Source organism: Podarcis bocagei, assembly GCF_964188305.1.
Source record: "Podarcis bocagei genome assembly, chromosome: 4".
In the NCBI taxonomy this organism is placed as follows: domain Eukaryota; kingdom Metazoa; phylum Chordata; class Lepidosauria; order Squamata; family Lacertidae; genus Podarcis; species Podarcis bocagei.
Genome location: NC_138128.1, coordinates 17637103 through 17663754, shown reverse-complemented (window position 1 = coordinate 17663754; position 26652 = coordinate 17637103). Strand labels below are relative to the sequence as shown.

Here is a 26652-nt window from a genome sequence, read left to right as displayed (position 1 = left end):
GTTGTGCTCATCCTCTGCTTCCTGGTTTCTCACAGGCATCCGGTTGGCCATGGTGAAGGCTCTTCTTATGCTCCTATGTTATCACACTGGTTTGACATTCCAGCTTGTGAGCAGACTCCCTCATCCTGACTTAGGTGGAGATAGCCAGTGTATGAGCCAGGACCCAGTTGGCTGAACCGAGTCTGGCAGATCTTAAGGCGGCATAAGCCCTGAAAGAGGGGAGCCTGGGCTGGATCTTAATGTTGTTCATGCTTGGTGATGTGACCTGGCAACCCATAAAACACAGCTGTGCAGGAAAAATGAAAAGGATATCCAAAAACAACAGCAGTCCTTTTTCTTCTGCTACTGCTTGCCTTAACTAGTGGAGAGGTATTGGTTTGTTTGCGTTTTATTACGTATTATTTTTCTGTTGTGAACTGTCCTGGGATCTTCGGATGAAGGGCATTACGCAAATTTAATAAATAATAGTAACAATGGTTTCCCGGCTTGGGCCAGCTCAGTAGCTCAACGCCCTTTACACCACCTTAATATAAGACAGTATGTTCTACGTTGATTTCCCGTGCTTAGAGGATTGATCCATTAGTGATTTAAATTGTGATTTAAGCCATTGATTTAAACTACCTGTATTTAAATTAATCCACCCTGGGCTGCAGCCGGCTACTGAACTATAGTCTAGGTAAGTCCCAGGGGTGCTTGATAATTGTGTAAGAAGGTCGTTAGAGTCAGGTCCCGGATCAATTCCCGTTTGAAAGTCTGCAGCCGGTGAGCGTCTCTGTCAATATTGTTCCTTTATCTGTACAAAATATTGTAGACATTGGAATGAGAAATCGTTAAGTTAAACACTTTTGCTTTGGTTTTCAAAGCTGCAGGGTTTACCGTCGAGTAGTTTTGAAAACTTTCTGCCGCAGCTGGAAAATTTATTTCTGGGCGTTGCTCTTAGACACACAAGTCAACCCGTTTATTTTCTGAAACGTCTGCGGTGTCAGTAGAAATGGCTTGAATGTCTGAGCAACATTGAATATTTGTTAAGATCCAGCTTGGTAAACTTGTTACATGTCAAGGCATTTTTCAAGAGGAGAGATTGGTTGCAACCTTGAGCGACAATGGATATGCAGAATGGATTCTGGTGAGCGAGGCTTTCAGCAGCTGTAAGTCAGAACCCTGGCCTTTAACTGCAGAACAGAGCCACAAAACATTACATTCCAGCCTGCAAAGAGGGGCCAGGGGCACTTTTTCATCAGTCCAATCTGAACGTTGGGATGGCACAACCAGTCGACAGCTGCTCCTCTGTGTTAGAATATGATCCTGTACCTGGAGGCACAGGGACGCGGGTGGCGCTGTGGATTAAACCACAGAACCATACGCTGCTCTGGTTTGCCAGAAGCGGTTTAGTCATGCTGGCCACATGACCCGGAAGCTGTACGCTGGCTCCCTTGGCCAATAAAGTGAGATGAGCACCGCAACCCCAGAGTCAGTCACGACTGGACCTAATGGTCAGGGATCCCTTTACCTTTACCTTACCTGGAGGCACAACAGTAAGAAAGGTCTGCATGACCCACCCACTCAGATGTACCCCACCAGCTGTAAATGGCGGCCTGGCAGGTACTTAACATGCCCACCCATTTCTGATAACTCCATGCAGACACGCCGAAACAGGAAGGTGATTCAGCTGCTGGTGGTCACCCTGCTTACCGTATTTTTCGCACTATAGGACGCACTTTTTCCCCTCCAAAAATGAAGGGGAAATGTGTGTGCGTCCTATGGTGCGAATGCAGGCTTTTGCTGAAGCCTGGAGAGCGAGAGGGGTCCGTGCGCACTGACCCCTCTCACTCTCCAGGCTTCAGGAAGCTATCCCAAGTCTTGCAAGCCCGGCGGGATGTCCCGCGGGCTCGCAAGGCTTGCGGGCAGCAGCCTGCACCCAAAAGCTGGGGACAGCGGGGAGGTGCAGAGCCGCCATCCCGCTATTCCCCGACCTGATCTGGAGGCTGGGGGTGGGAGAAGCAAGCCTGCTTCTCCCCCCCCCCACCATCCCCACAACCTCCAGATCAGGTCGGGGAATCGCGGGATGGCAGCGCTCCGCCATCCCGCTATTCCACGACCTGATCTGGAGGCTGGGGGTGGGAGAAGCAAGCCTGGTTCTCCCCACCACCATCCCCACAACCTCCAGATCAGGTCGGGGAATCGCGGGATAGCAGAGCGCTGCCATCCCGCGATTCCCCGACCTGATCTGGAGGTTGTGGGGATGGTGGGGGGGAGAAGCAGGCTTGCTTCTCCCACCCCCAGCCTCCAGATCAGGTCGTGGAATAGCGGGATGGCGGAGCGCTGCCATCCCGCGATTCCCCGACCTGATCTGGAGGTTGTGGGGATGGTGGGGGGGAGAAGCAGGCTTGCTTCTCCCACCCCCAGCCTCCAGATCAGGTCATGGAATAGCGGGATGGCGGAGCGCTGCCATCCCGCGATTCCCCGACCTGATCTGGAGGTTGTGGGGATGGTGGGGGGGAGAAGCAGGCTTGCTTCTCCCACCCCCAGCCTCCAGATCAGGTCGCGGAATAGCGCGCCATTCCCACTGTCCCCCGACTTGGTTTGGAGGCTGGCGGAAGGCTTCCTCCTCCCCCAGCCCCGCAAGCTCCTAGAGCGATGCCAAAGCTGCGCGCAGCTTCGGCATGGCTCTGAGTCCCGTTCTGGGGGAGGGGGAAGCTCGGGCTTCCCCGCCCCAGCCCCGCGCCTGGCGGGGGGGGGATAAAATTTTTCCCCCTTTATTTCCCCCCCCCCCAAATCTAGGTGCGTCCTATGGACCGGTGCGTCCAATAGTCCGAAAAATACGGTAATTAGTGATTTATGATTTGTTTTGGTTGGTGACAAGTTGTGCGGGTCTGCATGAGGTGGAGGAAGTGAGAGTCTGTGTGATTATGGAGGTTTAGAGTCCTGGGCTAGGGCAGGGCAAACCTGGGTTCAAATCCCAACTCAGCTCGCTTGGTTACCTTGAGCCAATCAGCCTAGCCTACCTCACAGTGTTGTTCTGAGGATAAAAGAAGAAGAGTTTGGATTTGATATCCCACTTTATCACTACCCGAAGGAGTCTCAAAGCAGCTAACATTCTCCTTTCCCTTCCTCCCCCACAACAAACACTCTGTGAGGTGAGTGGGGCTGAGAGACTTCAGAGAAGTGTGACTGGCCCAAGGTCGCCCAGCAGCTGCATGTGGAGGAGCGGAGACACGAACCCGGCTCACCAGATTACAAATCTACTGCTTTAACCACTACACCACACTGGCTCTCCAGTGAGGGAGACCTCCTTTGGATTTTCTAGCTGCTCTGATAACACTTCTGGTGCAAGGCAAAATAAACATAGCTAACCCTAACCGTAAATGTTGTACATGCTGTTTTCTGTGTTCACCTTCATAAAAACACTTCTCACCACAGATGTCAATGAATGTGCCATTGCCAATGGAGGATGTCAGGGCCAATGTTGCAATATGATTGGCAGCTACTACTGCAAATGTCCAGCTGGCCAGAAACTGAGAGAAGACCGGACATCTTGTGAAGGTAACAATCCATTCACTGTCTCTTGTTTAATCAGCAGTTTACTGAAGTGGAAAAATAGTGTTAGTTGTCTGGAAATCAAATGAAAGATATTTGTGCAAACTGTTGTTTTGAGAATGCTTATATCTTGATTACGAAGCTGCAGTTGTAAAGGATATCTATTCAAAAAGAAAAATCTGAGTATAATTTGAATGGGTTCTTCCATGTTCCATTTTGACTCTGGAAGCATGCTGGCATGGATTTGTCTTATATACATTGAACAGTGCCTCGTCAATTGTAGACACTTCTCAAATAAAATATAATGACAATGATTATCGCATTCTGGAGTTTCTGTTATCAGTGCCTCTACAGTAGCTTGACTGAGAAGATCAAATCAATAGCATGAGGCGAGATATAACAGCACAGATTGCGTAAAGATTTCTCTAAGCAAAAATTAGGTTTGTTGATCAGAGCACACAGAACAGGGATGGGGAACATGTTGCCCTCCAGATGTTGCTGGACTACAACTCCCATCATCCATACCCAGCATGGCTGATGGTAAGAGATAATGGCAGTTGTAGTCCAACATCACTGGGCAGGCCACAGGTTCCTCGTCCCTACAGAGAACAGATCATCATCACCATCATAAATCTGACATTTTAGAAATAACATATAAACTGCATACTGCAGGTGAGGTGATACCATTGTATCCGGAGGTCATCAGTGTTGTTGAATTCCTTCCCATGAAATACTTAGCCAGGCACCATCTCTGTTACCTTTCTTGTGCCAATTTAAATCACAGTGGACTATAACCCTCAGCCACTCCTTTTTTAAAGTGGGTAAATCTCCTCTAAGGTCCGTATAGTAAAAGCTATGGTTTTCCCAGTAGTATTGTATGGAAGTGAGAGCTGGACCATAAAGAAGGCTGATCGCCAAAGAACTGATGCCACCTCATGAGAAGAGAAGACTCCCTGGAAAAGACCTTGATGTTGGGAAAGATAGAGGGCACAAGGAGAAGGGGACGACAGAGGACGAGATGGTTGGACAGTGTTCTCAAAGCTACCAGCATGAGTTTGACCAAACTCTGGGGGACAGTGGAAGACAGAAATGCCTGGCGTGCTCTGGTCCATGGGGTCACGAAGAGTCGGAAACGACTAAACAACTAAACAACAACAACAAATCTCCTCTCCCAAATTTAAGAAATCCTGAAAGTCTCTGAAACTGCCTCCACTTTCTCAGGACTTGCTTGGCCCTGTGAAAGTTTTTCAATCCAGTTTTATCTACAACCCAGCTTCATTTCTCTTTCTTCTTCTTGATGATGATGATGATGATAAGATTTTCAGACGAGGCTGTTATGGGGAGGGTTGACCTGATTAGGTTTTGTGTGTGTTTTCAGAAGCTAGCAAATCTTTCTCAATCAAATAGCCTGCTATGTCTGAAATGAACTGGTTCTCGTTTGCAATCTTTATTTTGCCTGCAGCTACTCTTTTATTCAGACACTGAATTTGGGCTGAATTAGAGTCTGCAACTGACATAGTAGAAGGTAAGAATCCTGAGGCATTACTGTTCTTAGCAGATGCTCTCTGTGTTAGCCTTTGGCAACTCATATCTTTTCCAAATGTAGATATTCCTTTTAATGTCAACCATATAAAGGACCTTTGGTCTAACATGCCTTTGAATCACCCTAGCAATCTTTTATATCAATATAGTTTAGAGGTGTGAAATGTCTTGTTTCAGGGCATATATACATAGAGTGTTCACAATTTTAACATCTCCAGATATGGTTGAGGCTGCTGTATTAGTGATCAAATTTTAGAACGATACTACATCAAGTTCCGAGAGTGATTACCCTTGTGACTTGCATCTCACTTTCATGTGAGGTTCTGTTGGCCAAGAAATCTCTGCTACCCACCCATATTTCTGGCTTCAAGAAAGAAAAGAGTGGATCTGGCCCTAGACGGCAAGAGTATTTGCCAGTTGCTGGACAAAGCATGAATGGCCTGATCCAATATGGGAAGGAGATACGGTCATTCTGTAAGTTTCTCTGATTTTGAATTTTGAAACTTGAGCAATAATTTGGGCCATAAAGGCTGTGCTCTTATGACACTGATCCTAGAGCATGGATGGTGAACCTGGAGCCCTCCAGATGTTTTCCTTATTTATTTGTCCATGCATCCATCCAATTTATATCCCACCCTGTCATGGATGCTTTAGCTGAGATTCCTGAATTCCTTGGGTCCCTTCCAACTCTAAAATTCTATGATTCTATAATTCCTCCCAAAGGAGTCCACCACCACCATCATCATTCTAAAAACAGTTCAAAACATTATAGAAGCTGGGATAGTTCAATTGGTAGAGCACGAGACTCTTAAACGCAGGGTTGTGGGTTCAAACCCCACGTTGGGCAAAAGATTCCTGCGCTGCAGAGGGTTGGGCTAGATGACCCTCGTGGTCCCTTTCAACTCTATCATTCTATAATCTAGAAACAATGTGTGTTGTATTCCCATCAGCCTTTGCCAGCATGGCCCAGTGGTCAGGGATGATGAGAGCTAGAGTCCAACAACATCTGGAGGTCTGCAGATTCCACATCCCTCTCCTAAAAATGATTGGCCTGATTTTTATTCAAGCATAGTTAGGATGAGTAAGCTTATACACTGTTCCACAATATGCGATTTGCAACTCTGGCAGCATATGCTTGGTCAGGGAAGAATAAAGTATCCTTTAATTCCACTGGTGTAGTATCAGGCCATTCACGGGGGCCTTAAGAGATGGTGTATGTGTCTCGGTTTGCTTTGATCTGCATTGTCTCCTGCATAAGTTTACTGGATGGGTGATTTTAAAATGTTTGCTTGCTTGCCTGGCCTCCATTGCCAAGAGGTTTCTTTCTAATTGGTGGAGTTGCTCGTCATAGAAATGGTAGCCAACATAGTGCCCTCCCAATGTTGCACTGCAGCATAGCTTCTGGTCTCCTGAATAAGAACACTCCTGTTTGCGAAAAACGTTTTTTAAAATAGTTATCACAGATATTTTCCATACAGCTATTTCCCTTTAGTTGCACAAAACATCAAGCTTCGTCTTGAGTTAGGATTTCACTCAAAAATCTTCTTTTGCCTTCCAGTATTTTAACGCGCCGAGTGTACTCCACTATAAATATTTGTTGCAATTAAATGTACCCCACACTTCTCCATCCCACTCAGAAAAGCTGATGAGTTAACTTCCGCAGAAAGCTACCAGCTGCTCTTGCAAGCCTTCTTTTTAATTGAGGTTTTCCATTCAGTTCTCATGTGGTTTTCTTTTGATTGGCTTAGATAATTCACACATCCAGAAATAGGGAAAGTCAGCTAGAAGTCTTGTTAACTTTACATGCTGTTAGTGCGGTCGATGTTGGCTTGATGCTGTTCCAATGCATGAGTGCCACTGTGATTCCTATCCATCATTATACTAATAAACACTTAAGGCTTTCTAGCTCACTAAACTGAGTCAATCCATAAGTCTTCCAGAAACCCATTATTTCTCTGAATGCAAAGATTTATCTGTCATGGCACTACTTATTGTTACGCCAAGGATATGTCGAGAAGAGAGATCAGTGGCAGTTAAGTATCAGCCTAGGATGGCAGTTTGCTGCTTTTGAGGGTTCAAGCAGAGGAGCAGTTATTTGGATCATCTAGAGATGAGTGTCTGGTTCCCGCAAAAATGTACAATCCCACCATATTGAGCACTAGCAAAGCATGAGCTAATGGTGCCAGAGGATTGTGGGAACCATTGGTTAACAAAGGAGACCTTCAACAGTATGTTCCAATATTTGCCCATTCCCCAGACAAGACAGGACATAACTCAGTAGAACATTTGCTTTGCATGCAGGAGGTCCCACTTTCAGTCTCTCGCATCTCCAGGTAGGGACTGGAGAGTTCACTGCCTAAGATCCTGGAGAGCTGCAGCCAGTCAGTATATAAACAGTGCTAAACATGGACCACTTATAAAAGCCAACTCCTCGAAAAATCCCATCAATGGTGTCTCTGAAAATTTTTACACATCACTTGGGAAGACAGGCGAACTAATGCCAGTGTACTGGAAGAAGCAAAGATCACCAGTGTCGAAGCAATGATTCTTCAACATCAACTTCATTGGATTGGTCATGTTGTTCAGATGCCTGATGATTGTCTTCCAAAGCAACTACTCTATTCCAAACTTAAAAATGGAAAGCGTAATGCTGGTGGTTTAAAGAGGTTCAAAGACTCTTTCAAGGCAAATCTAAAAAAAAAATGTAGTATAAACACCAACAATTGGGAAACACTGCCCTTCGAGTGCTCCAGTTGGAGAACAGCCTTTACCAAAGGTGTCATAGACTTTGAAGACACTCGAACTCAGGACGAAAGGAAGAAACGTGCTAAGAGGAAGGCACGCTTACCAAACCCTCTCCATGATCAACTCCCATGCGGAAACCAATGCCCCCACTGTGGAAGGATGTGTGGATCCAGAATTGGCCTCCACAGCCACTTACAGATTCACTGTTAAAATCATGTTCATGGAAGACAATCTTACTCGGCTACAAGTGATCGCCAAAGAGGAAATAGTGCTAAGCCAGCCTTCCCTGGAGTACAGAAGCTATCTTTTTTATCTAGGGGTGAGGAAACTGAGGCCAGGGAGCACATGCGGAGTTCTAGATCTCTCTCTCTCTGGCCCTCAGGCCTCTCTGTAGGCTACATTCTTCACAGGCCTTGCTCTGTGCCTTCCTTGAGTGATACTGCCTGTCTGGGATGTATCCTTGACCTGTAGCAATGCCTCTTGCTTGCTTGAGTGGAGAATTGGGAGGCGGGGTGTCTAGAAAAACCTTATGCTGCAAATGCAACATGTGGTACAAAAGTTTTCCCTCTGGCCATGATAATTTTTGCCTCTGGCCTCACCTAGCACTGGCATGAGGTCCTCCGAAAGTTGTTCACAAAGAAATGTGGCCCCTGAGCTGATTCCCAACCCCTGTTCTAATCAGGGACATTACTATTTTTTATTTCCATTCCTCAGCCCTGTAACTTTATTTACAAGGGTTTTTCACACAGCTGCTCTCTGTCTAAATACTGGTGCTATCCTATCATCCTTAAAGCTGCTATATACTATCAATGTATAGGATTGTAAGTGCTTTTTGGCAGCTTCCCCGTGGTCCTTCGGTTTTTTAAACATCAGCCCTTACTCTTACATTTGTTGAGGTTTTGACACTTCCATCAACTTGGGGAAGCCTGCTATGACAGTTTGAGAACCTTTTCTGTAATCTAGTTTAATTATAGCAGACAACTTTTAGATTATCTCACTGCACTGGAATGGGCAGTCCTCACAGCTGGAAGTAAATTCCAGATGTGAAGTAAATTCCTGTTTAGTGAAGTAGTGCGCAGCTAAATAAAAACGCCGGAGGGGAGTGGATTGATTAGCTTTTCAAAGTGTAATTCTGCATCTGCTGTGTTATGACAGTTTTATCTCCCATATCTCACTTCTTAGTCACACAGAATGTAAAAACATATATATGACAAACTTTGTAAAATTGGATTCAGGTTTTCTACCAAACAAAGGCTTATGTTAATTAAAGTGAGCATAAAGCTTCACTTTTTGGCTCAGATCTCTTATCATAGGCTTTACTGGGCAGTTATTTAGTACTAATTGCTTAGATTTGGAGACTTCTCTTATTATAATAGGTCACTTTCAAAATGATATAGGTGTACAGTTAAGGCAGGAACATTGTCCCCTCTAGATGTTGTTGCACTACAACTCCCATCAGGCATACCCAGCATGTTCAATACCTCTGAACAGGCAAAGGGAGGGAAATGATTGTCTGTGCAACCCTTGGCTAGATTTTATTCATTGCAATGGGTTAATGAGAAGGCCCCTAAAGCAGCTGGGTTCAAAGGAGGGTACACAAATCAATGAAGGATAAATCTGTCCATGTCTATTAGCAAACTGACCAAGGTTCAAGAGAAACATAATGTCTAGGTTCTCCATCAGCTATTGTGGCTAACAGAAGTTGGGAACAATGGCATGGGGTGGATCACCCTGCAAGTTCTTTGTGACTTCTCGTGTCTGCTAACAATAAATATCTGTTCCATTTCAGAGATATGGGAATAAGATTTCACCAGAAATTATAAACAGCATAGCATTTCAGCTCCTGCCTTATCCAGCCACATGGAGTCACCATGAGTTTGAATGGAAGCATTAGTAGTTTATCGGGAAGGGTTTTTTGCGCATTTCAGGGGAAGCAAGTCTTATTTATCACCCACATAGCTTTTTAATGTTGTTGTTGTTGTTGTTGTTGTTGTTGTTGTTGTTTTTGTTGTTGTTGTTGTGAGAATCCCCAGAACAGTTCAGGGAGGAGGAGATGGGCGGCAAAACTTGCAATGACGGAACAACTGCCATAGTGCTAAGTTGAATTCCTCGCCTTGTCATTGGCCAAGGTTCACTTGGAGCACGGGTCAGCAGCCCTTTTCAGCAACCTTTTCCCTCAGACCATATGGTGGGCCAGACTATATTGGGGGGGGGAGAGAACAAATTCCTATGCCCCACAAATCACCCAGAGATGCATTTTAAATAAAAGCACACATTCTACTCATGTAAAAGCACGCTGGCGATTGGGCCCCCGGGCCTTAGGTTGCCTACTCCTGACTTGAAGCTTAGTCTCAGGTTTCCATTTTCTAGGCTAAACTTTATGTCTGCTAGAGAACACCACTCTTGTCCCCTGTGAAATGAAAGCTTTTATCACATGGGGACACGAAGAGTCGGGCACGACTAAACAACAACAAATCACATTTGTGTACCGAGAGGCTCATCAGAATATGAGAAGAGCGCTGCAGGATCAGGCCCAAAGCCCATCATAATCAAGCATCTTGTTATCACAGTAGCAAGTCAGATGCCTGTGGGAGACCCAGACACTCACTCTCATTTCTTTCTTTCTCGATCCACATGATGGGTTTTCTCTACCGTGTCATGACTTCTTACAGTACCCTTGAGAGAGATCTGCACCAGATAGAAGAGAATGACATTTGTGTGTGTGTGTGTGTTGTGCACAGGTTCTGCAAGCTTGTTGTTTCCTTCCCTCCGCCCCCTGGATTTTTCAAAATCTGTCACAGATGACAGTCTTCTTCTTTCACCATTCCTTTTTAATCAACTAGTTTTACATGCATGCATCTCCATTATGAAATGACTGCAAGTGGCACCTTATGGTGAAAAATGTACAAATTATATTTATACCCCAATCCTATTTACAGCTTCTTCAAAACGGAAGCAAGCCTTAAATTGGTGTGTGTAGGGTTGTACCCGCAGGACAAATTTCTTCACGTAGCTAATTTACACCACGGGGGAGGACCCTGTCATTTTCTTTGCGGGGTGAAATTAATAAAATTTAAAGAGTTCAAGGTACCAGTTTATCCCACATTCTGGTTTCCTGAGTGAGCAACACACTCTGAAAATAGATATGTCTCTTCACATTGATAAGCTTCAGAAATTAGTTAAAGAGTTCGTGACCCCTGTGTTAACTCCCTTCAGTGGACTGTCATTTCTAATTTATATCATCAAGTTTTCTTCCATCAAATCTCCTGAAGTCAGAGACGAGTGACAACCTGTGATCACTTGTTGATGAAAGCAGTCTTTTGTTTTACTGATTAGTGTAATACTTGTATCCTTGTAATTTGATCTGCAGGCATTCTTAAGATTTTTTTTTTAATCATCAAAGCATTTGGCAAGTATCCAATTTCTAAAACATGTAACATTTGAGACTATTTCATTCGCCGTAAAACAGCACTAACTCTCAACGAGTACTGGAAAATGTAATGGCCATGTGTCGAATAATCACATCTTGATTATTATTTTTTTGTCTTTAAACTGATACTTGCCATTCCTTTCCAAATTTCCAAGATTTTCAGTGGAAGATGATGAGCTGAGCTGCAGCTACTGACCATTTTTCATGAATATTTTTTGCTATGCTGAAAAATATTTTTTTCAATTCTTGCGGTGAAAATGTTCAGTTATTCATTTAAATGTTGCTCATTCTCACTAGCCCATGCTGACCTCCTCACACAGCTAAATCTGATTGGCTATGTAGGACTGTAACATGATTCCATTTCCTGTGTTCAATGATGGGATAGGATCCGCTTGCATTGCTGAACCAGAAATGAGAAGATGATAAAACCAGGGGAAATAATGGTGCCAAACAAGATTGGAATTACGTTAACATTTTATACAGTCTTTTTTGTTCTTGCGGGGGAGGGGGCAGGAGAGAGAATTCCACCAAATCTGCTTGTTTCTACTTGCAAATCAAAACTGGAAAATATGACACAACTCTACTTAAATGATTCTCTGTGTTGACCATATGTGCTAAGTACGGTACTATGATTTGCATTTTAGTCATACATTATTTACTTCTTGAAATGAGCATATTATAGATTTTCCAGTGAAGGGCATGAGAGCCAATGTGGTTTCACTTACTGTGTTGGGATTTGACCCTGGAATTATGAGTTCAAAGAGTCAGCTATGCATCAAATCACTGATATCACCACTCATCTTCATGATCACTTGGCTTCAGTTTCCTGTCTGCAAAACTGGAACATACATAAACCCATTTAAAAAACCATGTCTTAATTACATTGAAGTCTTATTGGATTCTGTCTGCAGAGTTCTGGAAGTCTTCAAGTGTCAAATAGTTTCCTGCGAGCTTTATTTGATGACCGATCATCTAGGGCAGGCTTCCTCAACCTCGGCCCTCCAGATGTTTTTGGCCTACAACTCCCATGATCCCTAGTTAGCAGGACCAGTGGTCAGGGATGATGGAAACTGTAGTCTCAAAACATCTGGAGGGCCAAGGTTGAGGAAGCCTGATCTAGGGCAGGCATGGCCAAACTCGGCCCTCCAGATGTTTTGGGACTACAGTGCCCATCATCCCTGACCACTGGTCCTGTTAGCTAGGGTGATGGGAGTTGTAGTCCCAAAACATCTGGAGGGCCAAGTTTGGCCATGCCTGATCTAGAGAATGGGCACCTGATCCATGAATGTCAATTTTAAAGTACCCATAAGGACTTAAGAATTGCCTAGCTCAATCTTGCCAGTGTCCCATCTAGTCCAACATCTTGTTTCCACAGTAGCCAACCAGATGCCCGTGGGAAACTGGCAAGCAGGACCTGAACACAGCAACACTCTCCCAACCTGCGGTTTCCAGCAACTAGCATCCAGAAGTATACTGTCTCCAACAGTGGAAGTAGAGTTGGAGCCTTGCTGCAACTTTTACTTCCTCTGGATAGCAAAGTTTGACCCTCTTTTCAGAGCTGTGCATTTAAAGCTTAATATGTGCAGCAATTTGGATTGAAGGTAGCTCTGGGTAAAGGAACATGTAGCTACAAATTGCCTATTAATCAATTGAGGTTGAAAATTGGAAAAGGAGTTTTAACAGTAAGGGGGTCAAATCCTGGAATAGTTTTCATCAAAGAGATGTGGAAACAAAGTATGCCAGGGCTGCTTTGCATGTTATAAGAAGTGTCGCAAAACAGACATGTGAGTGACCCCAAGAAGCTGCTCTTTCCTGCTTATTCCCATCTACAATGCAGTCCTGACATTCTTTGCTCCCGCAAGTCTTCAGCAGAGACTGTTTCACCATCTTAGTGTTCAAGCCACTTATTTGGTTATCAACTTCAATTAACTCGACTAAGTTCAAGGAAGAGTCAGATTGCATTTATGGAGCATGTCTTGACTTCTGTCGTAATGCCCTGGTTGCGGTGCTCATGGCAATTTGGAAGAGATTGTTCTCCTATATTATCGCAAGCTTTGCTCTAGCGAGAGAAAGGTGCATGCATGAGGAACTTTTCATCCACATTGCAATGCAAATGATAATGAGCATTTCCAACTCTTGTCTTGGGTTCTGTACTTCCTGATACAGCTATAACTGTGTTGGAAGTGCTGGGTTGTTATATCCATTAAGGAAGACTTAGCACTTAAGGTGGGATCCTGGGGTGTGTGGGCAGAGTTGTATTCAAAGTAATTTCATACCAAAGGTTTCACTTTCACTCAGGGCCAGGCATACTGCTATGTTTGCAATAGGGAAAAGACTACCTGCATCTAGGTCATATGAGTTATTAACATTGTGGGATTTTTGTATAAACAGTGAATTTATACAAGTAGCCACAACTCAATTCACGACCGTCTGAATTTACCCAAAGTATACTGTTTCTTGAAATTTAGAATGGCAATTGCAAATTGTTAAACTGAGAAGGTACCTTTTCAGCCTGTGAATAGATGTAAATAAATGCCATTAATGACTCACAATTAAAAGGGTTGAAACACATATTGATTAGCCCTGAATAATTAAAAGGCTAAGGCTAAGATGAATGGTGCATTGTGAGGCAAGCTTATCTTCTGTCAGTGCATGGATTACAAAGAAAGCTTCCATTCTGTTATTTTATTTTTTAAAAACAAACTTCTACCTTGCCTTTCATCCGTGTTCTCAAGGTGGCTTTTACGTATGCGATGGTAAAACAGTTGAACATTAAAACCTACAATTTAAAACCAGGAAGGTCGTTCAACCAGTTTTTGTCAGTTTCTCTCTCATGTGGAGCTATGTTGTCCACTTAATTTACTCTGTTAACATGCTGGAGAAACCTTTCCTGCCCTTTGTCAGCTCTGCTAAATCATAGTACTCATGAAACTGAACTGAATAACAGTCATTTGATGTAGCAATGTGAGATTGTAGTTCTGCATCGATTGCCCTCAAATCATGGCAAACTAAGGTAAATGCACCTGTGAGGGGATGATTAGCTGCTTGTGCGTAAAAGCGTACTCCCTCAGAGTTTGTGCGGCTCCACAAACCTCTGTGCGTGACAGAGCTCCTCAGACATGTCTGCTCTAGTCACTCGTAGAGTCTGACAGTGGCTGCCGGCGGAAGCGCTTCCAGCAAAGAAGCTCCTTGACGGAAACGCGTCTCCTGGATTCACGGCGTGACAGTTTCCGGCGAGGCATGGGTCTCCCCACGGGCGCCTCAGATACTTCCCCACTGTTCTCACTGGAAGCGTCTCTGAGCCCTCCCTCCTGCTCGCATTCCCTCAGAGATTCACTCCTCCCCCTGCTGGTCCCTGCCTCAGCTGTTGAGTCTCTTTCTTCCTCCCTGAGACCCTCCACCACCTGATGCTCCGATGGCAGTTCCCTGACATCCACCTCCCCTCCAGGGCCCCCCTCACCCCCTCCCATTTCCTCTCCTCTGGGAGATGAAGGGTAAAAACCCTGAAAAGAATCTTCTTCATCTTCAGACGTCTCGAACAATTCCCTCCATCGATCGCCGTCCTGGCTCGCTGAATCCTCCTCCTCCTCGGAATCTGTGAACCCCTCCAACTCCTCTTCTTCGTCGGTGGTGGCAAAGTATTTCCTCCGGAACCTCGCTACGGGCTGAGGTTTACGTGGAAACCTCTGATGAAAAGTTTCTATTAAAACTTCGTCATTGACATCCTCTGCCCTAACCCAGGTGTTTTCCGACTCCGGTTCCCCTTCCCACATTACCAAATACTCTACTTGATCTCCCTTCCACCTGGAATCGAGGATCTCCTCAACCTGGTAGCTGTGTTCCTTCTCCTCCATTGCTGGCCCCCTAGTGACCCTCCCTTCTCTGTCTCCTTTATACGGTGACAGCAACGACCTGTGGAAAACTGGGTGCAGCTTCATGTGGTTCGGTAACCGGAGTCTGAAAGCCACTGGGTTGACCTGCTGCGTGACTTCAAATGGACCCAGCCTTTTGGGTCTTAACTTCTTACAACCCCCTTTGAATGGTAACCCTTTGGTTGACAGCCACACCTGGTCCCCCACCCTAATGGTTTCACCTTCCCTTCTGTTTTTGTCTGCCTGCCTCTTATATTCCTCCTTAGCCCTGTTTAAGTTAAGTTGGAGCTGGCGATGGATCGCTTCCATTTCTTCAACGAACTGTTCTGCAGCTGGAACGCTCCAGTTCTCCCCTTCCCCCCCTGGGAAGGCTCGGGGATGGCACCCGTGATTAGCCAAAAAGGGGCTCATTCCCGTGGACACGTTCTCTGCATTGTTGTAGGCAAATTCTGCCAACGCCAGCTTCTCCACCCAATCATTTTCTCTGTCATTCACATAACACCTCAAATACTGCTGGAGGACACCATTAGCTCTTTCCGCCTGCCCGTTGGTTTCTGGATGACGGGCAGTTGAGAAATTAACTTCAACATGCAGTAAGCTCATGAGCTTCCTCCAGAACCTGGAAGTAAATTGTTTCCCTCGGTCTGAAACCACCCTCAAGGGGGCGCCATGCAACCTAAACACATTTTCTACAAACAATTTAGCGGTTTCTTCTGCTGTGACCGCATGTGAGCAGGCTATGAAATGGGCCATTTTAGTTAACAGGTCTACCACAACCATGATGGCTGTTTTCCCTCTAGACCTCGGCAGATCAGTCATGAAATCTATTGCCACTGTTTCCCATGGTCTTTCAGGTGTGGGTAGTGGTTCTAATAAACCTGCCGGTGCCCGCCTCTCCCCCTTGGCTCGTTGGCATTGGTCACACCCTCTCACATACTCCCGCACATCTTCCCTGACCTTGGGCCACCAAAATTCCCTGGTAACCAGCCACATGGTTTTGTGTTGCCCAAAATGCCCTGCTGTGGGGCTATCGTGCAGTTGCTTGAGTACCTTCTCCCTTAATTCCCCTTCAGGTATATATAACGCTCCCTTGTAGTACAACGCCCCGTTTCTCTCCTCAAAACCCCCGGGTTTGTCTCCCTCCCTCCTGAGACCCCTGAGTTTGTCCTGGGCGTATTCATCATGCACTGTTCCCTCTACCAATTCCCTTTGCCCCACCAATACCGCCCCACACACCCAGCGGTCTTCTGGAATGACATGTGTCTCTTCGGGTGCCCCCTCCCCCTCCAAATATTCGGGTTTGCGTGAGAGAGCGTCCGCCCTAACGTTCTCTGGGCCTGGCACGTAACATATCTCAAAGTTAAATTTGGAGAACTCCTGGGCCCATCTCAACTGCCGTTGGTTGAGCACTCGCGCAGTTCTCCAGTACTCTAGATTCTTATGGTCCGTGCACACTTGCACCTTATGTTGTGCCCCAATTAGCAGGTGCCTCCATCTCCGGAAAGCCTCATGAATAGCAAGAAGCTCCCGGTCGTACACCGTGTAGTTCCTCTCGGATTTGTTCAGCTTTCGCGAAAAGAAGGCACATGGTCGCCACTCTGACTCCTCCTTCTCCGGCTGCAGAAGAAGCACCGCCCCTATGGCTCTGTCAGATGCGTCTGTTTCGACCCTCAGCCTTTTTTGTAAATCGACATGCAGAAGTTGTTCTTCAGAGGCGAAGGCCCTTTTCAGTTCCTCAAACGCTCGTCCCGCCTCCGCCGTCCAAACAAACTTCTTTTTACTGCTGAGACAGTCTGTAATGGGCGCCGTCAGGTGGGCGAAGTTTCGGATGAACTTACGATAAAAGTTCCCAAACCCTAGGAACCTCTGCACATCCTTCTTGGTTTTGGGTGTTTTCCATTCCAGCACTGCCTGAACCTTGCCGGGATCCATGGCCAATCCCTTGTCTGACAGGAGGTACCCCAGGAATTCCACCTCCTTGGTATGAAACTGACACTTCTCCAGTTTCACCCACAGCCTGTTGGCTCGCAGCCTGCTCAACACTTCTCTGACGTCTCTCACATGTTGCTCCTCATTCTCCGAATACACCAACACATCATCTAGGAAGGCGACGCAATTCTTGTAGAGCAAAGGACCCAGTACGTGGTTCATAAACGCTTGAAAACACGCTGAGCCTGCTTGTAATCCAAAAGGCATAACGAGATATTCAAATGCCCCCAAAGGTGTGAACATGGTGGTTTTCCATTCCTCCCCTTTCCTTATACGTATCAGGTTGTACGCCCCCCTTAGATCCAGCTTTGTAAAAATCTTTCCCTTCCGCACCCTGGTCAAAATATCATCAATCCTGGGCATAGGGAAAGCCACTGGTTCTGTCACTGCATTTAACAGCCTAAAATCACATACAAGTCTCGGCTTGTTCGTGTTTTTTTTATCCACAAAGAACACTGGGCTACCTCCCGCTGCTTTGGACTCTCTGATGAAACCTCTCTTCAGGTTCTTGTCAATGAACTCTCGCAACTCCTGCATTTCTCTGTCTGACATGGCATACAACTTGCCTACAGGAAGCTGTGCTCCAGGGAGTAAATTGATCTGGCAATCAAAGGGTCTATGCGGGGGTAGTTGGTCAGCTTCCTTCTCGCTGAACACGTCGCTGAGATCTGCATACTGTGGAGGTACCTTCACCTTCTCCATTACTTCAGTCCCTGCTAGGGTGGCTTGGGCCCCTGCTGAACCCTTTTCCCCTTTGCAGTGTTCTAAGCAATGTGCCGAACCAAAGGAAACCACTCTCTGATGCCAGCCCACCAGCGGATCATGTAGCGCTAGCCAGCTCATCCCCAAAATAATGGGAGCGCCTCCCAAGGTGGCCACATTAAATGCTATCAGTTCTGTGTGCCTTGCCACCCTCATTATCATTGGGACGGTCTGCAAGCTGACTCCTCCTCCCAACAACTCCCTGCCATCGATCGTGGTCACCTGCAGGGGGTTGCTTAAAGGGATAGTCTGTATCTGGTGTTCAGCAGCAAACTCCTTGCTCATAAAATTGCAGGAGCTGCCTGAGTCCAACAGCGCCTTTATTTTTAGGGGGTGTCCGTTTTGCAGCTCTAGCGACACTTCAATCACTAGAGCAGGTTGAGGTGCTTCTGGCACGGGCACTTTCACTGCTCTTTGGCCTGGCTGCAGTGCCCCGACTGTGGCAACCAGGCGTTGGCTTTTACCTGCTCTGTTTCTCCCTGCTCTCCTCCCTCAACAGCTCCCACCATCCCTTGCCATTCCTTCCTCTGGGGGCAGACTCTGGCAAAGTGGCCTGGCTGTTGGCAGAGGTAGCATTTCCGGGCGCCCTTTCCCTCCTTCTTAACCCCCTCACTGGGTTTTGAAAATGCGCGCGCGCGCGCTGTTCCGATTTCCATCGGCTCTGCAGGCGGGAAAGCTGGCTCAGGAATGTCTGGAATGCGGAACTCCTTCCAACGTTCCCCTCTCCCTTCCCGCCTCTCCAAGGCTCTTGCCTCCTGGCGCGCTCCTATGGTCAGCGCAGATTTGGTCAGCTGATCCATAGACACCGCCCTGGGGCTCCGGGACAGTTCATCTTTCACAGCCGAAGAAAGACCTTCTTCAAATAACATCTGAATGGGTGCCGCCGATAAATCCCAACCCAATCTGTGTACCAGCATGGTAAATTCAGTCCAGTACTCACGGACAGATCGGCTTCCCTGCTTGCAAGCCATTAGCTGCCTGCGCACCACCCCTTCCTCAATATCGCTGGAAAACATGATATCCATTGCACGAAAGAACTTCATCGTGTCCTTTAGTACGTCATTGTGCGTTGCCATCAGGGGCCGAACCCAGTCCCTCGCCCCCCTCTCAAGATGCCCAATCACGAAAGCAACTCGTGATTCCTCATCAGGGAATTCATCAAACTGCACATTAAGTGCATATTGCATCTCTGTCCTAAAGGCATGGTAATCCTTGGGGTCCCCCCCAAACTTCTGCACCAATCCTGGTACCTTTCTGGGGAACTGAGTGGCTCTCCCCTTCTTGTCTGCATCCTGAGCCCTTCTCTCCTCCAGCCTCGCCGTCTGCAACGCCAGTTGGACCTCCAACGCTCGGTATCTGTCTTCCAAGCTTGGACCAGTCCCAACCCCTGCTCCTCCGGTGCCGGCTGGGTCGCTCATGATGCTTTCTCCTGCACAGGCAGCGTACAGAGACTGTCAGACTGCTGTGAGGGGATGATTAGCTGCTTGTGCGTAAAAGCGTACTCCCTCAGAGTTTGTGCGGCTCCACAAACCTCTGTGCGTGACAGAGCTCCTCAGACATGTCTGCTCTAGTCACTCGTAGAGTCTGACAGTGGCTGCCGGCGGAAGCGCTTCCAGCAAAGAAGCTCCTTGACGGAAACGCGTCTCCTGGATTCACGGCGTGACAGTTTCCGGCGAGGCATGGGTCTCCCCACGGGCGCCTCAGATACTTCCCCACTGTTCTCACTGGAAGCGTCTCTGAGCCCTCCCTCCTGCTCGCATTCCCTCAGAGATTCACTCCTCCCCCTGCTGGTCCCTGCCTCAGCTGTTGAGTCTCTTTCTTCCTCCCTGAGACCCTCCACCACCTGATGCTCCGATGGCAGTTCCCTGACAGCACCACAAGTCGAATTCCTCACAGTGTAGTCTTTCGTTCAGGAATGTCATCATTAGTCTTGAATTTTATGTTATAATTGTTCACTTGTCATTGGAGGAGCCTATGGATAAACAGTTAAGCTAATCTCCCGAGCCTCAAGGAGATTAGACTGGCCTCGACCAGGGCCAAGGGCTTTTTGGCTGTGGCCCCGGCCTGGTGGAACGCTCTGTCACAAGAAACCAGGGCCCTGTGGGATTTGACAAGAACCACAAAAATCATACATCCACTGTTTCGTTCAGAATTTTTTTCTTCTTATGACCCTCTGCAGATAGCCCCCCCCCCTCCACTGAATCGGCATATGAAACCTTGGTGCAGGATCAGCAAATTTTTCAGCAGGGGGCCAGTTCACTGTCCCTCAGACCTTGTTGGGGGCCTGACTATATTTTGAAGGGAAAAAATAAACAAATTCCTATGCCCCACAAATAACCCAGAGGTGCATTTTAAATAAAAGGACACATTCCACTCATGTAAAAACACGTTGATTCTGCGGGCTGGATTTAGAAGGCGATTGGGCTGGATCTGGCCCCCAGGCCTTAGTTTGCCTACCCATGCCTTCGTGGTTTACCTTCACAGTTTTTGCAACTGTGTCCAGCTGGGATTGTTTGTTCTTCAGACTGAGCAGAGTTTTTATATATTTTTTTTCTTAATTAAATGAACAGCACTTCCTGTACTGGAAAGCTCCGATAGATTTCCATAACAATTATACCAGCCATTTTGTACACGTACGAATTGTTTTTGAATGCAAGTTATGGAGAATGTCAACATTTCCACTTTCCTAAGTGGCAATAATTTGTTTGTTTGAAGAAAAAAAAGGAAAGGAGAGTTGTTACCATTGACAAATAGATGTAATCAGCTGGGCTATTATCTCTGCAATTATAGGAATACACTTTGCAGTTGTCAAGAATAAATGGATATTCATTTTGAAAGAGGGGAAATGTGCTGGGAAGGGTTTGCATGGCTGCTATTCTCTACTACTTGACTTTGAATTAATACCATTGTATTCCTACTCCAGCCACTCATACTTTGAGAATCTCAACCATTTGGGATGTTGTTTCTAAAAAGACAGCCCAGCAGCTAATGGGCAATTCTGAATGTATAAATTAGAGTTTATTTTTCTCTGCCAATGTATTAATAAAAATCAGCATATTCTAAACTACAGATGAATCATCTGTACAGGCATGCAAGTTCTTGGTAGAGGCATCACAAGACAATATTAAATTCTGCATTGTGGTTATTGCACAGTGTAGGATATGAATGAGAATGTGATTCAAACAACACCAACACTTTAAAAAAACTGTTCTCAGTGTCCAACCAGATGCCCATCAGAAGCCTGGAAGCTGAGCAGTAAACAGGGCAACAAACAAACAAACAAACAAACAAAAACTGGTGTAACCATTTAGCAGACCTCTTCTCCAGATCCCTGTTTTTATAACCAGAAGCACATGTTTGGGGAACTCCAAGAGATCATATAATTCAGCCCCCAACCCATAACAATGAAGGTTGTAGTTTAAAATCAGGGCAAGCTACATACCAGGGGTCTGCAACCTTTAAGACAAAAAGAGCCACTTGGACCCGTTTCCGAAGGAAAAAAAACTGGGAGCCGCAAAACTCGTCTTTATAAAAATAACTTTTTTTGTCGCTTTTTTAATTATTTCTTTGTTTGACCCCTCAGAATTACTCCTCCTCATAGAAATAAACGTTAAATTAACAAGTTACCTTTTTTTGTGTGTGTGTTCTTCACTCCCCTTCAAAACAGTGACCAGCGTACATGCCCCCTTTCAATGCAGTGACCAGCGTACATGCCCCTTACAATGTAGCGGGCAGGCTGAGATGACTGGCAGAATCCGCGATCAGGGGAAGGAGACGGCGGAAGAAGAATGGAAGAAATTTAAAATCTATCTTAAGGACTATTATAAACTTGATGAATGTTAGAATGTCGAGGTTTTGAGAAAGAAAGGGTTACAGCGATATAAGATTAGACTAAGGAAAGATTAAGAAGACATATGTTTGACAGAACTATTTAGAAGTTGCTGGAAAATTTTGGACATTGGGATGCAGAAAGGGGAGGTATGGGGGAGTCCGAGAAACAAGGTTTATGAAAAAAAGGTCATGAAACTATATGTGTTTGTATGTCTTTTTATATGTTTGTATTGTTTTAAAAATTTTGTAAAACCAATAAAAATTTATATATATAAAAAAAATACAATGTAGCGGGCGGGCGGGAAGGTGACGTTGGGACGGTGCGTGACTAACGCACGCACCGCCCCCATGCGACGTCACAGCCAGCACAGCGCCCGCCACAGTGGGGAGTGTCGGGGCGCACAATGCGCCTCCTCCCCTCGCTAGTATCCGCCCCGGAGCCGCAGCAAAGGTGTAAAAGAGCCACATGCGGCTCCGGAGCCGCGGGTTGCAGACCCCTGCTACATACCATGCCATATAGCAGGTTTGTGGGTTATTGTAGTTTCAGTTGTCTTACTTTTGTGGCCTTTACATTCTAAATTTGCATCCACACATGTGCAAATTTGTGCCTATTGGTTCATGCCCATTTTTGGTAAGTACTTAGCAATGTCTCTGCACCTAGCCAAGAGAGTCTCCAACGGTAATCTGAGCGTGTGCAGAGAAGTTCACATTGGGGAGATGGTCCTCAATCTTGGGAGCACCATTGAGTAGGATACGAGTGTGGTCACTTCTTCTTTTGACGTTGAGCATTGAGAATAAAGGTTGCTATTACCTGCCAAACCTATTTACAGGGGGCTCTGTTGGGTTCTTTTACTTCGCCATAAGAACTGGCTTTCATGTCATGCAACCTGCATGCCAGAACAAGTGTCTCATCCTTCATACAGCCATGAACCAGAAACGGATGCACACGGTGTCTCCCTGATCCCTGAACGTGTATCAAAGAAAGTGCTCCATTGCCATGCACCTATGCAATGCACACATTATGTTTTTCTTCGACGTAGATAGTAATCTGCAAAGCAGACCTGTGAAGTAGGGCACGTTAGCTAGCATTACGAAGGTATTTGCATGAGCATACCTCTGTTGTGTGGCCTGCCTACTGTGCCATTGCATGGTGGGAAGGAAAGCTGCTGAACTGAGGAAAGCCCCTCACTGAGCTTGGCAAAAACACATCTGTCTAGCTGCTGTGGAAATGCAGAGGTTTTCAAAAGATCAGACATTTTCCTCTGTTTCCCTCCTCCGCACCCCCAGCATAGTTCCCCCCCAAAAAAACTGTCATGTCTTGCTGAGAGCAAGATATTGAAGTCCCAGTTCACAAATAACTGTGGCACTTTCTTGAGTTTGTGTGTTTGTTTACTGCAAAAATCAGAGTATCGGCCAAAATCAAACTACTTACTGCAACACTTCAAAGGAGAGCTTGCTGCATTTGATGACATGCTTGCTGTGCTGGAAAACTGAAGAGCGGTGACTTAATTTGAGGTTGAGGGGAAGGGATTCATCAATAATTTGGAATTAAGAGGAATGAGCACAACATGGCAGGGAAGCTGAAGTGGTACCTGTAGTGTGGGGTTGGATGAAATTCAGGTTGCGGGTTCTTTACCTTTTTGTTAGAAGGTTCAGTCAGGAGCATCAAATGGCTGGACCATACTTTACACAGCAAGCATATTTCTCATGGCTAGACCATTGTTTCAGGTAGCAAGCAGTGTAAAGCAAAGACTTGCATTTGTAAAAAAACTTGCAGTTTGAACTGCCCTGAGATCTTTTGATGAAGGGCAGTATATAAATCTAATTAAAATAATTAAATAAAAGAACAGCATGGAGATGTAAGCTATCCAGGGCCCGCTCCCTGGTGGGTGCTCTTCATATATCCCTACATGTTTGTAAGACAGCACCCAAATAGATAAATGCACAAGATTTCCACTCCCCGCTTTTAAAAATGAAATAAAAGGTGCAGGCGTGCTCATTCAGGATTAGGAATGTGGCATGGCTTAATCCATTCCTCTGCATCAGATCCTGATGAAAATCTCCACTCCCTAAAGCTGTTATTCACCCAAGGGGCAGGGTGGGGGGCAGGCAAGCTGCTATTTAGATCAACAATAGTGTCTCCAAGAGAGTGAATAGCAGCAACTATTAAATTTATTTGGGAAATTTTATGCCGCTTAATATGTGTAGTCTCTAAGCAGTTCACGTGAGATGTCAAAACCAAACAAAACTGATCACAAAATAAAACAAGCTTATGCATATAATAATACAAACTGATTGGTGCCGTTTAATCTCCTCTAGCTGTGTATAGTTAAAGCTATGGTTTTCCCAGTAGTGATGTATGGAAGTGAGAGCTAGACCATAAGGAAGGCTGATCGCCGAAGAATTGATGCTTTTGAATTATGGTGCTGGAGGAGACCCTTGAGAGTCCCATGGACTGCAAGAAGATCACACCTATCCATTCTTAAGGAAATCAGCCCTGAGTGCTCACTGGAAGGACAGATCATGAAGCTGAGGCTCCAATACTTAGGCCACCTCATGAGAAGAGAAGACTCCCTGGAAAAGACCCTGATGTTGGGAAAGATGGAGGGCACAAGGAGAAGGGGACGACAGAGGACGAGATGGTTGGACAGTGTTCTCGAAGTTACGAACATGAGTTTGACCAAACTGCGGGAGGCAATGGAAGACAGGAGTGCCTGGCGTGCTCTGGTCCATGGGGTCACGAAGAGTCGGACACGACTAAACAACAACAACCTGTGTACCATGGTCTCATAGGAGAAACATGGAATGAAACCACATATTTCTCATAGCATCTCATTGGGCCCAAAGACATCATGCAATGGCAACAGACCTAGGAAAATATTTAGAGAGCCTGCTGCTTGCCATGCTGTGAATTCTGGGAAGGGTGTGTCCATTTTGGTTCTCTTAATTTCTAATTTTTCCAATCTTAAATTTAGTTCTCCACATTTCTGCTGCAATTTGATCTACCTTTCTTTTTAACCAGTTTCTTCGGGAGGTTGTGGACTCTCCTTCCTTGGGGGTTTTTAAACAGGGACTGGATGACCATCTGTCATGGATACTTTAGCTGATATTCCTGCATTGCAGGGGGTTGGACTAGATGACCCTTGGGGTCCCTTCCAACGCTAAGATTCTATGAAAATTCTTAAGCATTCTGGTGTGAATTTGTCATAATAAATACATTTTGCCACGAATGGAATGCATTTTTATGTGTTTCCATGTAAGATGTTGATTTTTATGCACACTTTCCCTCGTATACACACTTTTGTAAACATTGGTTGGTTGGATAACTGTATTGCAAAATCTGGATAAGTGCTAAATTTCAAAGGATGACTTTGTTTCAATTATCCTATTGTTTCATAAAGTGTGAATTTGATAGATTTGGCTTTCAATGTGAATTGAATGGAATTTCTCCCCGACTCTTAGTTTTTGGGTCAGGGGGATAATTGGCCCTACTAAGTAAAAACAAAAAACCGAACACCCTGAAGCCAAATAGCTCTTATCGCATCAGTGCTACCAATTTCTTGAGAAGTAGTTTACATCTGCTGCCAAATCAAGTGCAGATGATTGCACTGTAGCTTTTGTTCAGTTGGATTTTTATTTACAGCTCTGATGTGCTGGAAAAGATCACTTTTCCAGTTAATGACGTGCCATTTTTGTTTCTTTATTATCTAGCATGCGGAAGAGAGGTGGTGTTTGTGAACAGCCATGTGAGAACACCACCATCCTCCACACTTCATGAATCATCCTACCTTTCTTTAAAAAAATTAAACTCTCAGTTTGCCCAATGATAAGATGTTGCCTGATTTGGGGATACTTTTGTTGTTGTTGCCAAAGTGCTCTGAAACTCTTTAACTACCGTAATTTTCGCTCCATAACACGCACTTTTTTGCTCCTAGAAAGTAAGGGAAAATGCCTGTGCGTGTTACGGAGCGAATGCACTCGACCGGAGCCATGGCTGCCGTCAATCAAGCAAAGCAGGAGCCGCTTGCAGGGCTTTGCACGGCTCTAGCTTTGCTTGCTTTACAGCCAGGAGGAGGGGGAGGAGCTGAGGAGGAGGGAGGGAAGGAGAGCCATGCCAGCAAAGCAGGCAGCAGCCGCTTACACGCGAGGAGGGACAGACGGGAGCCATAGCGAGCCGGAAAAAGCGCCGCGTAGCCAGCAACAGCTGCTGCAGCCTCAGCTAGCAAAGGTCCGTGCGCTCTCTAAACGGAGCAATGAGGCTGCAGAGGGACGGCAGGGCACAGGAGGGCTCTGAGCCACTAGCGCAGTGAAAATCAGTAAAAAAGTTTCTTAAAAGGCTGCTGGGGACAGGAGGGCACGGGATGAGGGAGAGGGGGAAATTACGATTCTCCCAGCGTCTCAGCTGATCCGCTGAGCAGGACTTGGGTTGCAGGGGATTTGCCATTAGCTGTGTAAAGCAGCAAAGAGGGAGAGAAGGAGGAAAGCGGGAGAGGAAAGGAGCTGCTTACACTGCTGTAAGTGGCTGCTGTCCGGTTGGCTCCTTTAAAGCAACAGTGCTCTTTCCCTCCCCCCTCCCTGCTCAGCTCTCCGAAAAGCTCCTTCTCCACCCACCCCACGCGAGCTCCTTTTCCCCTTAGACCCCTCTCCTTCATCATTAGCCGCATCCTTCTCCACCCACCCCACGTGTGCTCCTTCTCCCCTTAGACCCCTCTCCTGCATTATTAGCCACATCCTTCTCCACCCACCCCACGCGTGTTCCTTGTCCCCTTAGACCCCTCTCCTGCATTATTAGCCACATCCTTCTCCACCCACCCCACGCGTGTTCCTTGTCCCCTTAGACCTCTCTCCTGCATTATTAGCCACATCCTTCTCCACCCACCCCACGCGTGTTCCTTGTCCCCTTAGACCCCTCTCCTGCATCATTAGCCACATCCTTCTCCACCC

General features: G+C 46.1%; 1 protein-coding gene across 8 annotated transcripts in view; it reads left to right on the top strand.

Moving 5' to 3' along the window:
- LOC308584834 (uncharacterized protein) overlaps window positions 1-26652 on the top strand; it is a 228757-nt gene that overhangs the window by 104581 nt on the left and 97524 nt on the right. For 7 of the 8 annotated variants that reach the window (XR_014007041.1, XM_081189919.1, XM_081189918.1 and 4 more), the window contains exon 5: window positions 3421-3543. The exons of the other annotated variant lie outside the window; for it this stretch is intronic. Coding sequence is in view for 6 of the 7 variants with exons in the window: in XM_081189919.1 (XP_081046045.1) it covers window positions 3421-3543 (123 nt within the window). In the remaining variant the exon portion in view is untranslated. The remainder of the gene's footprint in view (window positions 1-3420; window positions 3544-26652) is intronic. 8 annotated transcript variants of the gene reach the window in all.